Source organism: Mobula birostris, chromosome 25 (genome assembly GCF_030028105.1).
Source record: "Mobula birostris isolate sMobBir1 chromosome 25, sMobBir1.hap1, whole genome shotgun sequence".
Taxonomy (NCBI): domain Eukaryota; kingdom Metazoa; phylum Chordata; class Chondrichthyes; order Myliobatiformes; family Myliobatidae; genus Mobula; species Mobula birostris.
The window spans coordinates 60821095-60835353 of NC_092394.1; the positions used below are offsets into that span (position 1 = coordinate 60821095).

At 44.4% G+C, this 14259-nt stretch overlaps 1 protein-coding gene across 3 annotated transcripts in view; it reads right to left on the minus strand.

The window, feature by feature from the left end:
- The window catches only part of cabin1 (calcineurin binding protein 1), a 667425-nt gene extending 653166 nt beyond the window's left edge, over nucleotides 1-14259 (minus strand). For all 3 annotated transcript variants that reach the window (XM_072243543.1, XM_072243541.1, XM_072243544.1), the window contains exon 1: nucleotides 14034-14259. In XM_072243543.1, the coding sequence (XP_072099644.1) occupies nucleotides 14034-14036 (3 nt within the window). In that variant the 5' untranslated portion in view covers nucleotides 14037-14259. The remainder of the gene's footprint in view (nucleotides 1-14033) is intronic.

Below are 14259 nucleotides of genomic sequence, written 5' to 3' on the forward strand. Positions count from 1 at the left end.
TATGGTTATGCACTTTGGCAGAAGAAATAAATGGGCAGACTATTATTTAAATGGGGAGAGAATTCAAAGTTCTGAGGTGCAACGGGACTTGGGAGTCCTCGTGAAGGATACCCTTAAAGTTAACCTCCAGGTTGAGTTGGTGGTGAAGAAGGTGAATGCAATGTTGGCATTCATTTCTAAAGGAATAGAGTATAGGAGCAGGGATGTGATGTTGAGGCTCTATAAGGCGCTGGTAAGACCTCACTTGGAGTACTGTGGGCAGTTTTGGTCTCCTTTTTTAAGAAAGGATGTGCTGGCGTTGGAGAAGGTACAAAGAAGATTCACTAGAATGATTCTGGGATAACATATGAGGAACGTTTGTCCATTCTTGGACTGTATTCCTTGGAGTTTAGAAGAATGAGGGGGGGACCTCATAGAAACATTTTGAATGCTGAAAGGCATGGACAGAGTGGATGTGGCAAAGTTGTTTCCCATGATGGGGGAGTCTAGTACGAGAGGGCATGACTTAAGGATTGAAGGGCGCCCATTCAGAACAGAGAAGCAAAGAAATTTTTTTAGCCAGAGGGTTCGGCACGGACTAGAAGGACCAAGATGGCCTGTTACCATGCTGTAATTGTTATATGGTTATATGGGTGGTGAATCTATGGAATTTGTTGCCACAGGCGGCAGTGGAGACCAAGTCATTGGGTGTATTTAAGGCAGAGATTGATAGGTATCTGAGTAGCCAGGGCATCAAAGGTTATGGTGAGAGGGCGGGGGAGTGGGACTAAATAGGAGAATGGATCAGCTCATGATAAAATGGCAGAGCAGACCGAAGGGCCGAATGGACGACTTCTGCTCCTTTGTCTTATGGTCTTATTACTGCCTAAATCTAGCACATATCAATCAAAAACACAGTAAGCCTTCATTTACTCAGGAAGTCCCTTAAGGCTGAGGATGAATTGCTTCAACACTGGTTCTGTCAGTTCTGATGTAGATAACGAGGACAATTTGGGATCTGCAGAATCTCTTCAACAGAAAGAAAAGTTAACTGGCAAGGCTACTGGGTCATTTGTGAGGTGGTATCAGGTTCCAGAAGTGTGTGGACACTGAAGAATGCAGTCTACACTTACAATTGTACACTCTGAAGCCAAGCTCAAAAACATGACAGATTTGCTCAAGGCAATCGGTCTTATAATTAACATCCAAAGATCCTCTCCAAACTTACCATTCTGCATCACACTCCCAACCCACAGTGACCCTTGAAACATGAACCACTTCCCCTTTCAGAGTCACTTCTCAGCAAAAGCAGTGGTTGATGATAAAATTCACCACCATCTTCAATATGCCAGCATGTCCCTTAGTCAATTGAGAAAAAGTGCATTTTTTAGATCGGGCACAAACAAAACTCCAGTTTGACAAAGTAAATTTTTTTCCTGAGGATCAGTTTAATATGGTGGATAAAAAGTAATAAGTGGAGTAAGAAACATTTTCAAATGTTAAAAAATGCAATATACATACATACACACACATACATGGAAGAGTTGAAACATGAAAATTCTGTAAACACTTGCAGGTCAGAAAAGAAAAAGTTAATATTTCAGGTGAAAGATCCTTCACCAGAACTAGGAAAATAAGTTAGCCTGGATAGAGGATTAGTCAATTATAAATTAATTTATCATTGTCAGTGACCAGCTGTTGTGAGTGAAGTGCTTTATAGATCAATGGACTTCAGTTATTTACTGAACATATTAATGCCTTAAATAAAATGGCTGATGAATGAATTTGTCAGCTGCTAATGAGAAAACTAGATGGGAAAGCAAGCTGCATGGAGGACATTGCAGTTGCTAAGAGACAAAGCCAGGCTCAGTGAGTGAAGAAAAAAAGATGGCAGATGGAGGATAATATGGACACATTAAAAACTTTTCATTTTGCTAAAATGAAAAACAATCTTTTTGCCTGGAGAACAACTACAAGATGTAGGTCATGAAAATCACCTTCTGTCCTATGAAAATTAACCTGTATTTTCTCTTTGCCAGAAAAGAACATTGAATGCTTCGTTTTCCACAAAGGCTGCCTGAGCTCTTCCAGCATTTTCTGCTTGTTCATTAAATGCCACTGCTCTGGCTACTTTCAGTATCCTCATTTGTGAATCACAAAGTTAAGGCTGATTTATACTTGTGCGTACGGGCTACGCTGTAGGCCTGATTTATACTTCTGCGTAGCCCTACGCCGTAGCGAGCATGTGTAGTTGTGTGTCTGCGTCACTCTGCAATTCACCACCAAAACGCTAGTTGGCGGTGGGGTTTCTATGCCACTGTGTTGAGTTTCTTCATGACAGACCTGGATGAGGAAATGCATTTCAGATATGACGATTTGGTTTGTTGTCTCCAACCATTTATTTCGCATCAGTGTACAGACATGGCGGAGAAAAGCAACCGGAAGTGTGTATGAGGAAATGCGATGCTACCAAGCCGACCAATCACAGTTCACAAGACAAAGGAGCAGAAGTAGGCCATTCGGCCCATCGAGTCTGCTCCGCAGCTCCCCCATGAGCTAAACTATTCACCTATCTAGTTCCAATTTCTGGCTTTTTCCCCATATCCCTTGATACCCTGACTAATTAGATACCTGTCATTCTCCTCCTTAAACACCCTCAATGATCGGGCCTCCACAGCTGTATGTGGCAACGAATTCCACAAATCCACGACCCTCTGGCTAAAAAAATTTCTCCTCATCTCTGTTTTAACTGGGTACCCTCTAATTCTAAGACTATGGCCTCTTGTCCTGGACTCACCCACCAAGGGAAACAACCTTTCCACATCTACTCTGTCCAACCCTTTCAACATTCGAAATGTTTCTATGAGATCCCCTCTCATTCTTCTATATTCTAATGAATACAGTCCAAGAGCCAACAAACGCTCCTCATATGTTAGCCCCTGCATTCCAGGAATCATTCTCGTAAATCTTCTCTGAACTCCCTCCAACATCAGTACATCCTTTCTAAGATAGGGGGCCCAAAACTGCACACAGTATTCCAAATGAGGTCTCACCAATGCCCCATAGAGCCTCATCAACACCTCCTTACTCTTATACACTATTCCTCTTGAATAATGCCAACATAGCATTCGCTTTCCTTACTGCCGATCCAACCTGGTGGTTAACCTTTAGGGTATCCTGCACGAGGACAAAGTCCCTTTGCACTTCCGATTTTTGAATTTTCTCCCCATCTAAATAATAATCTGCCGAATTATTTCTTCTTCCAAAATGTACAACCGTACATTTCTCAACATTGTATCTCATCTGCCATTTCTTTGCCCACTCTCCTAAACAGACTAAGTCTCTCTGCAACCTTTCCGTTTCTTCAACATTTCCTGCTTCTCCACCTATCTTGGCGTCAACCGCAAATTTAGCCACAAAACCATTTAATCCATAATCCAAGTCATCAATATACATCGTAAAAAGAACCGGCCCCAACACCAACCCCTGTGGAACACCACTAGTAACCGGCAACCAATCAGAATAGGATCCCTTTATTCCCACCCTTTGCTTTCTGCCTATCAGCCAATGCTCCACCCATTTCCATATCTTTCCTATAATTCCATGGGCTCTCCTCGTATTAAGCAGCCTCATATGCGGCACCTTATCAAAGGCCTTTTGAAAATCCAAATACACATCATCCACAGCCTCTTCCTTGTCAATCTTATTCGAGATTACCTCAAAAAATTCCAATAGGTTGGTGAGGCAGGATCTTCCCTTCATGAAACCATGCTGGCTTTGGCCTATCTTGTCATGCACCTCGAGGTATTTCATAACCTCGTCCTTGAGGATTGACTCCAATATGTTTCCAACTACCAATGTCAGACTAATAGGTCTGTAATTTTCTTTTTGCTGCCTCCTTCCTTTCTTAAACAGAGGAACTACATTTGCGACCTTCCAGTCCTCCGGAACCATGCCAGAGTCTATTGATTCCTGGAAGATCATTTCCAATGCTTCCACAATCTCCAAAGCCACCTCCTTCAGAACCCTTGGGTGCACCTCATCCAGACCGGGAGACTTAGCTATTCTTAGTCCACTTAGCTTCCCAAGCATTTTCTCTCTACCTAATTCTATTCCCTGATACCTCTGGCTATCAGGTATATTGCTCATGTCTTCCACTGTGAAGACTGATGCAAAATACTCATTCAGTTCCTCCGCCATCTCTTTGTTATCCATTATAATTTCTCCAGCATCATTTTCAATCGGTCCCATATCTACCCTTGTTGTGGTCTGTGTCGCCACGACACGCGAGTTACAATTTTGAGGAGGTGCACGTCACCCTACAGTGTACCTATGGCGTACATTTGACGCACAAGTATAAATCAGCCTTTAGTTTGCAGGTACCACAAGCAACTAAAAGCAAACAGCACATTGACCATTATGGTAATGAGACTGAAGAACAAGGGCATTTATTACATTTAAGCAATGAATTGCTGAAACCAAAGCTGGAATACTATGCCGAGATTTGGTTTCTCTATCAAAGGAAAAGGAAAAAAAAATACCTTGGAGGCAATACTTTTTTAATAAAGATATTTTGTTTATTGTTTCTTCTTTATAATTAAACAGTTAAAGCAGTAGGAAAGCCAGACAAGATAGATGAATGCTCCTCTTGCAAGATGTGGGAAAGCAGGGTGGCCCTGATGACTTCACCAAGAGGAAGTGAATCTAGGTACAAAATCTAACACTCCATGTTAAGAAATTGGAGCTGGAACTGGATAAACTCTGGATCATTTGGGAAGCTGAGTTGACAGACAGGACATATAGAGAGATGCTTACACCCAAGGTGCAGGAAACTAGGTGACAAGTCAGGAAGGGGAAAGGGGTTAAACAGCTTGTGCAGAGAAACCCTGTGGCCATCCCTCCCAACTCTGTGGTATACCACTTTGGATATTGTTGTGGGGGATGACCTAGCAGAGGAAAGTCATAGCAGTCAGGTCTCTGGCACTCAGTCTGGCCCTGCAACTTAGAAGTAGTAGTGACCTGTGATAAGGGATTCATTAGTTAGGGAACAGAAAGGAGGTTCTGTGGATGAGAATGAAATTCCCAGATGGCACATTGACTCTCGGGTCCCAGGGTTCAGGACATCTCGGATCAAGTCCTCAGTATTCATAAATGGGAGGGTGACCAGCCAGATATCTTAGTCCATAGAGGTACCAATTTGAAAGATACAAAGAGGGATGAGGTTCTGCAAAGTGAGCTCAGGGAGTTAGGTGCCAAGTTAAAAGATAGGACCTTCAGGGTCTCAGGATTGCTACCTGTGCTATGTGTTAGTGAAGCCAGAAATAGTAAGATCATACAGTTTAACATACGACTAAGGAGTTGGTATAGGAAGAAAGGCTTCAGATTTTTGCATCACGGGCTCTCTCTCCGAGAAAGTGGGACTTGTACAGAAGAGACTGTTTGCATCTAAACTGGAGGGGGACTAATATTCTATCATGAAAGTTTGCTGCTCCTGCATGGGTGTGGGGCAGGCGAGGGGGTTTAAATTAGAGTTACAGGTGGATGGGAACCAGAGTGCCAGGACAGACGTTGGGGTGGTTGTGCAGACAGATGTTGTTAAGGCCTCAAGAAAAGTCAGGAATCAAAAGGTTGAGCATGGTTGGACGAATCTTCTGAGTTGTGTATAGTTCAATGCAAGTGAAAAGGAAAGGTAGATGAGCTCAGGGCATGGATCAACACACAAAATTATGATATTGCAGACATTAGTGAGACTTGGTTGCAAGAAGGGCAAGACTTTTGTAGCTCAGTATTCCAGCATTCCATTGTTTCAGATTTGATAGAACAGAAGGAATTAAAGGGGGAGGGGTGGCATTTACTAGTCAGGAAGAGTGTCACAGTAGTGAAGCTTTATGGGTGGAAGTGAGGAACAAGAAAGTTATGACCACATTAATAGGCCCATCCCAATAGTCCACAGGATTTAGAGGAAAAAATGTAGAGAGATTGCAGACTTGCAAGAAACATAAGGTGATAGGTGATTTTTACTTGACTGGGACTCCCATACTGTTGAAGGACTAGATAGGACAGTTTGTCAAATGTGTTCAGGAAAGTTTCCTTCATCAGTACATAGAAGTCCCAACAAGAAAGTGTGCAATACTTGGTATGGAAACATCAGAGCCTTAGAATGGAAAAGATAGTGGATTCAGCTCAGTACATCATGGGTAAAGTCCTTTCAACCACTGAGCACATCTACATGAAACGCCGTTGTAGGAAAGCAGCATCTATTATCAGGGATCCTCACCACCTAGATGGTGCTCTTTTTTCACTGCTGCCATCAGGAAGGAGGTACAAGTCTCAGAATTCACACCACCAGGTTCAAGAACGGTTTTGCACCAAAACTATCAGGCTATTCAACAAAGGAGGATAACCGCACTCACTTGCCCACCCATTGAGGTGTTCCCACAACCAATGATCTCTCTTTAGGGGCTCTTTATTTCATGTTCTCATTATTTATTGTTATGCATTTATACTCGCACAATTTGTTGTCTTCTACACTCCAGCTGATCTTTCACTGACCCTGTTATAGTTACTATCCTATAAATTTGCTGAGTATGCCCACAGAAAAATGAATCTCAGGGTTGTACATGGTGACATACATGTACCCTGATAATAAAATTTATTTAAATTTTGATCTCCTGTTGGGGAATGAGTCAAGGCAGGTGACACAAGTTTGTGTAGGGGAACAATTTGCATCAAGTGATCATAATGCCATTAGTTTCAAGGTAATTATGGAAAAGCACAGGTCTGGTCTTCTGGGTGAAATTCTAAATTGGAGAGTGACAAGTTTTGATGGTATCAGATATGGCAAATGTTTTCTGATAAAGGTGTACTTGGTAAGTGGGAGGCCTTCAAAAGTGAAATTTTGAGTACAAAGCTTGTATGTTCCTATCAGAATAAAAGACAAAGATAACATTTAGGGAACCTCGGTTTTCGAGAGATATTGAGGTCCTGGTTAAGAAGAAAGAAAAGTAAGTGCACAGCATGTATAAGGCAGACAGGAACAAATAAGGTACTTGAGGAATTTAAGAAATACAAGAGGACATGGAGAAAGAAATCAGGAGGGTTAAAAGAAGGCACGAGGTTGCTCTAGCAGAATCTGAAGGGCATCTACAGATATGTGGAGAGCAAAAGAATTTCAAGAGACAAAACTGGTCCTCTGGAAATTCAGATAGTATTCCAGGTGTGGAACAAAAGTGGTGGGGGAGACCTTAACTGGATTTTTCACATCTATATTTAATCACGAGATGGACACAGAGTCTACAGAAGTGAGGCAAAACAACAGCGAGGTCATGGACCCTATACAGATTACAGAGGAGGTGGTGTTTGCTGTCTTGAGAGAAATTAGGGTAGACAAATCTCTGGGGCCTGACAAGGTGTTACCTCAGACCCTATGGGAGGCAAGTGCAGAAATTGCAGGGTATTTGAACAATGACTAATTATCCTAACAACTGGTACACCTTTGGACTTTGGGAGGAAACCAAAGCGCCTAGAAACCAATGCAGTCACGAGGAAAACATCCTTACAGACAGCAGCGGGAAGTAAACCCAAGTCATCTGTACTGTAAAATGTTGTGCTAACTACAACGCTACCATGCCTCCCAGGCGAGGTACAAGAGGATTGGAAGATAGCTAATGTTGTTCTGCTGTTTAAAAAGGGCTCTTAAAGTAAGCAAGGAAATTATAGGCCAGTGAGCCTGACATCAATAGTAGGAAAGTTATTGGAAGGTATTCTAAGGGATCAGATATGAGTATTAGAATACTATGGCTTTGTGTGTGGTAGGACATGTCGAACCCATCTTAGAAAGTTTTTTCAAGGAAGTCACCGGGAAAGTTGATGAAGACAAGGCAGTGGATGTTGTCTACGTCAACTTCAGCAAAGCATTTGACAAGGTCCCTCAAGGGAGGGTGGTGAAGAATGTTCAGTCACTCGTCATTCAAGCTGAGGTAGTAAATTGGATTAGACATTGGCTTTGTGGGAGAAGTCAGAGTAATAGTAGTAGATGGTTGTGTCTCTGACTGAAGGCCTGTGACTAGAAGAGTGTCACAGGTTTCAGTGCTGGGTCAATTATTTTTTATCATCTGTAGCAATGATCTGGATGATGATATGGTAAACTGGATCAGCAAATTTGCAGATGACACCAAGACTGGAGGTGTAGTGGGCAGCAAGACTTTCAAAGTTTGCAGCGGGATCTGGACCAGATGGAAAAATGGGCAGAAAAATGGCAAATCGAATTTCATGCAGATAATTGTGAAGTGTTGCAATTTGAGAGGACCAACCAGGTAGGTCTCACACAGTGAATGGTAGAGCACTAAAGAGTACAGTTGAACAAAGGGGTCTGAGTGTGTAGGTCCATAATTCATTGAAAGTAGTGTCACAGGTAGATAGGTTTGTAAAGAAAACCTTTGGCACATTGGCTTCATTGATCAAAGTATTCAGTACGGGAGATGCAATGTTTTGTTGAAATCGTACAAGACATTGCTGAGACAATTTGGAGTATGCTGCCCACTACACCTCAGTTTTGATCACCTACCTATGGGAAAGATGTAAATAAGCTTGAAAGAGTACAGCAAAAATTTACAAAGACATTGCTGGGACTGGAGGACCTAGCAAAAATTGAATAGGTTAGAATTTTCTATCTTAGAACTTTCTATCTTAGAACATAGAAGATTGAGCGGAGATTTGATAGAGGTATACAAAGATTATGAGAGGTATAGATAGGGTAAATGCAAGCAGGCTTTTTCCAGAGGTTGGGTGAGACTAGAACTAGATGTCATGGGTTAAAGGTGAAAGGTGAAATGTTTAGGGGGGACATGAGGGAAAACTTCTTTATTCAGAGGGTGGTGATTGTGTGGAATGAGCTGCCAGCAGATGAAATTTCAATTTCAACGTTAAAGGGAAGTTTGGATAGGTACTTGGATGGGAGATGCTATGGTCCCGGGTGCAGGTGGCTGGGATGAGGCAGTTTAAATGGTTCAGCAACTGAAAGGCCTATTTCTGTGCTGTAGTCTTCTATGACTCTAAATTAAATTGATTTCTGGAATTAATTGCTTGTCCTTTGAGGAAATATAGCATAGAATAAGCACTGCTTTTCACTAAGGTTTGGAAGAATGAAGGTGATCGTACTGAAACATACAAGATTAGGAAGGCTGCTGTGAGATGGTGTCCCAGCTGGATGTCCTACATGTCCAATCCCTGATGCTAGTGAGATACAGACCAGAGGTCTAGGGGAACGTGTTCATTTAAAGGTTTAGCAATCTTTCGAATTCTCCTCCTCAGAGACTGTGTAAGCTCCATTGTTGCGTACGTTCTAGACTGGGATCAATATACTTTTAGAGTCCAAGCAATTATGAAATGTGGAGATCATGTGTGAATATCAATTTGAGCTACAAGATCAGCCCTGTCAATAATGGGTCAAAGTTCATGCAGCACTGAAGCAGGCACTTCAACCCACTATGGCCACACAGGCCATAAATTACATCTATACTAATTCCTTTTATAAACATTTACTTGCTCCTTAGCCTTTTATGCCTTGGCAATTCAACTATCATCTAAATACTCTACCATTGTTAGTAGAATCTCAGATGGAGATGGGAGGGTGTACAGGAGTGAGATATAGCAACTAGTTGAGTGGTGTCGCAGTAACAACCTTGAACTCAATATCAATAAGATGAAAGAGTTGATTGTGGACTCCGGGAAGGGTTAGACAAGGGAACATGAACCAATCGTCAGAGGGATCAGAAGTGGAGAGAGTGAGCAATTTCAAGTTCCTGGGTGTCAAGATCTCTGAAGACCTAACCTGGTCCCAACATATCAATGCAACAAAGAAAGCAGGGTGACTGTTCGAAGAGATTTGGTTTGTCGACTAAAACACTTGAAAACTTCTATAGATGACCATGGACAACATTCTGACAGACTGCGTCACTGTCCAGTATGGGGGTGGGGGGGTCTACTGCACAGGACCAAAAGAAGGTACAGAAAGTTGTAAAATTAATCAGCTCCATCTTGGGTACATTAGACATTGAACAAGGATGAACACTAACAACAGGAATTCTGCAGATGCCGGAAATTCAAGCAACACACATCAAAGTTGCTGGTGAATGCAGCAGGCTAGGCAGCATCTCTAGGAAGAGGTACAGTCGACGTTTCAAGCTGAGGCCCTTCGTCAGGACTAACTGAAGGAAGAGTTAGTAAGAGATTTGAAAGTGGGAGGGGGAGGGGGAGATCCAAAATGATAGGAGAAGACAGGAGAGGGAGGGATGGAGCCAAGAGCTGGACAGGTGATTGGCAAAGGGGATACGAGAGGATCATGGGACAGGAGGTCCGGGAAGAAAGACTGGGGGGGGGACCCAGAGAATGGGCAAGGGGTATAGTCAGAGGGAGGAAAAGGAGAGTGAGAGAAAGAATGTGTGTATAAAAATAAAAAACAGATGGGGTACGAGGGAGGGGTGGGGCATTAGCGGAAGTTAGAGAAATCGATGTTCATGCCATCAGGGTTGGAGGCTACCCAGACGGAATATAAGGTGTTCCTCCAACCTGAGTGTGGCTTCATCTTTACAGTAGAGGAGGCCGTGGATAGACATGTCAGAATGGGAATGGGATGTGGAATTAAAATGCGTGGCCACTGGGAGATCCTGCTTTCTCTGGCGGACAGAGCGTAGGTGTTCAGCAAAGCGGTCTCCCAGTCTGCGTCGGGTCTCGCCAATATATAGAAGGCCACATCGGGAGCACCGGACGCAGTATATCACCCCAGCCGACTCACAGGTGAACTGTCGCCTCACTTGGAAGGACTGTTTGGGGCCCTGAGTGGTGGTAAGGGAGGAAGTGCAAGGGCATGTGTAGCACTTGTTCCGCTTACAAGGAGAAGTGCCAGGAGGGAGATCAGTGGGGAGGGATGGGGGGGAACGAATGGACAAGAGAGTCGCGTAGGGAGCGATCCCTGCGGAAAGCGGGGGGGGCGGGGGAGGGAAAGATGTGCTTAGTGGTGGGATCCCGTTGGAGGTGGCGGAAGTTACAGAGAATAATAGTGTTCCCCTGGTCCTCACCTACCACCCCACCAGCCTGCGGGTCCAACATATTATTCTCCGTAACTTCCGACACCTCCAACAGGATCCCGAACAGTCCTTCCAGGTGAGGCGACACTTCACCTGTGTGTCGGCTGGTGTGATATACTGCGTCCGGTGCTCCCGATGTGGCCTTCTACATATTGGCGAGACCCGACACAGACTGGGAGACCATTTTGCTGAACACCTACGCTCTGTCCGCCAGAGAAAGCAGGATCTCCCAATGGCCACACATTTTAATTCCACATCCCATTCCCATTCTGACATGTCTATCCACGGCCTCCTCTACTGTAAAGATGAAGCCACACTCAGGTTGGAGGAACAACACCTTTATTCCGTCTGGGTAGCCTCCAACCTGATGGCATGAACATCGACTTCTCTAACTTCCGCTAATGCCCCACCTCCCCCTCGTACCCCATCTGTTACTTATTTTTATACCCACATTCTTTCTCTCACTCTCCTTTTTCTCCCTCTGTCCCTCTGACTATACCCCTTGCCCATCCTCTGGGTCCCCCCCACCCCGTCTTTCTTCCCGGACCTCCTGTCCCATGATCCTCTCGTATCCCCTTTGCCAATCACCTGTCCAGCTCTTGGCTCCATCCCTCCCCCTCCTGTCTTCTCCTATCATTTTGGATCTCCCCCTCCCCTTCCCACTTACAAATCTCTTACTCACTCTTCCTTCAGTTAGTCCTGACGAAGGGTCTCGGCCTGAAACGTCGACTGCACCTCTTCCTACAGATGCTGCCTGGCCTGCTGCGTTCACCAGCAACTTTGAAGGATGAACACTACCTCACTTTTTTAATCCATATTATTTGTTTTTGCACTATATATCTGGAATGAATATATATCTCTCCAAAGGTAGTCATAGCCGAAGGGTGGTAGTGCGGACGAGCTCCCACTGCTAAACAAATGCTCCTCGTGGTGTGCAACTCAAAAGCCTCTGACAACCAAGTCCAACTCCTGGCCTTCACGTGTGGCATAGTTCTTATGCCCAGTGGAGCTGTTCTCACTGACAGGAGAAGGGGTAAAGACAGGTCACTGGCGCCTTAAAACCGGTTGCTCCGGGCAGATGGGGCTCGTTAACCACGGATGGTAGCTCATCTAGGAGAGGGAAAACTCCGATTTCAAACCTCCGCTGCTCCGCTTACGGGAAAGGCTTTGGGAGTAAACCGAGGAAAAATCTGGAGTCGGAGTCGTGAAGGCGGCTGACTGCTGTAGCCAGAACCGGCACGGCAACTCCTGCGATGCTGCTGGCACCAAACCGTACCGACTTCCATCGTTCCTTTGGACCTCTCATCAGCATGTCATCCCACTGCATGTGCAATAGACGGATCTCTGTATCAACTCTGCCCTGGCTTGTGCCCTGGAGAGGCCACTCCAGCTTCGTTTTATAGCATCTTAAACCAGTGACTACCAGAGGCGTAGTACCCATGGTCAACCACGACCAGAGGCCACACACACATATTTACTTACTGTAATTGATTCATCTATTTTCTTTCTATATTATTATGTATTGCATTGAGCTGCTGCTAAGTTAACAAATTTCATGATGCATGCCGGTGATAATAAACCTGATTCTGATTCATTAAATGTTGCAAGATTCCCTGTCTCCACCATCCCAATAAACTACCCACTCACTGGAAGAATTCCTCCTCAGATCCCTTCAACTTCTTACACATTGCTCTCCAGTTTTAGACAAATCTGCTATGGGATAAAGTTTCTTACTTTTACCCAATCAGTTCTCTCTCAACCTCTTGAAAACAAACCAAGGCTATAAAGTCTCTCCAGTTCCATTCCAGGCAACATCTTGGAGAATGTACCCAGCACTGTGTTCACATCATTACTAAGATACTTCAGTTGTAAACTAACTGACCTACTGTATGTTGTATAAAACTGTACCATTGAACACCTGGCTCTTGCATTCCACAAATGAAGGCATTATTCCACAGGCCTTCTTCACCACTTTATCAACTTGTGCTACCACCTTCAGTGAGTTTGTATACCAAGGTCCCCCATCTTCAATACGCAAGTCCATATGGTTCATTCTGGACACCTTAACCACATCAGCCCTCCCAAAGTGTAACACTGCATGCTTAGCAGAAATGAATTCCATCTGCCATTGCTCTGTTCATCTCAAAAACATCATTCTGTAGTCCCAGACTCTTATCAACAGCACCATTTTTACATTATCTACAAACTTACTAAACCACCCTCTTACATTCATATCATTAAAGAACACAAGAATAGTGAGGGCAATAGCATTCATCTCTGTGATATACCATTGACATCCCACAAAAATCACACTTCATTTCTGCCACCTATATCCACGCCACATTTGCATCCACTAGGCCTTTAACTGCAAGGGCTCAACATTTTGATGACCCCATGTGGAATAATCCCCCATCAAAGCCACAACAGCCACATATGATTAATTCTTACTTTTCGCGGTATACATACATTGTGTCTGAGGCCAGTACTCAAGACCACTGACATCATCTAGGTCATTACTCTAGATGCCAAATTCACGACACCTCTTTCATACTAACCACCACGTGCAGTATTTTTTTTATCGGAGAGACAATGCACTGATAATGGTCAATTTCGTTTTGTCCAAATTGCAACACTGAAACCAAGGACAACAGCAATGAACTCATGGGAACAGCATTATACTGCTCCCCCTCTGGATCAGCCTTTCCTCAACCCTGTAAATTCCACAAAGGTTACTGTGATACCTCAGGAAGTAATCCGCTGCATCTATGTCCCTCACCAGTCCTGATCGTGCTGACAGTGCACTGCGCAGACGGACGCCACCTCCGACCAGCATATCAAGCGGCAGTGGTCCCTCAGCCGCTCGGCACCAATTTATATCGTAGGACTGATGAGCTTCGAGCTCCTCACACTCAAGTGACACTAGGTTAGGAGGAGCGGTCGCTTGGGCCCGGGAATCAACTCACTCACCATTCTGCGCCGCCGCTGAGCTTCGGAGCGTAAGGCCAGCACACAAGTTCCCGAGCCGGTCCCGCTGAGCTCCCAAAACGGATTAGCGGTTCTTCCCTGCCGGCCGCAATGCGTCCAGCACCAATCCGCCACTCCGTGCAAGCGCCCGCCCGGAAGCCGGTGCCAAAATTCAGCTCTTCCCTGCCGACCGGCCGCCAACCCCTCAGCGCCACCCCGTTTCCATGGG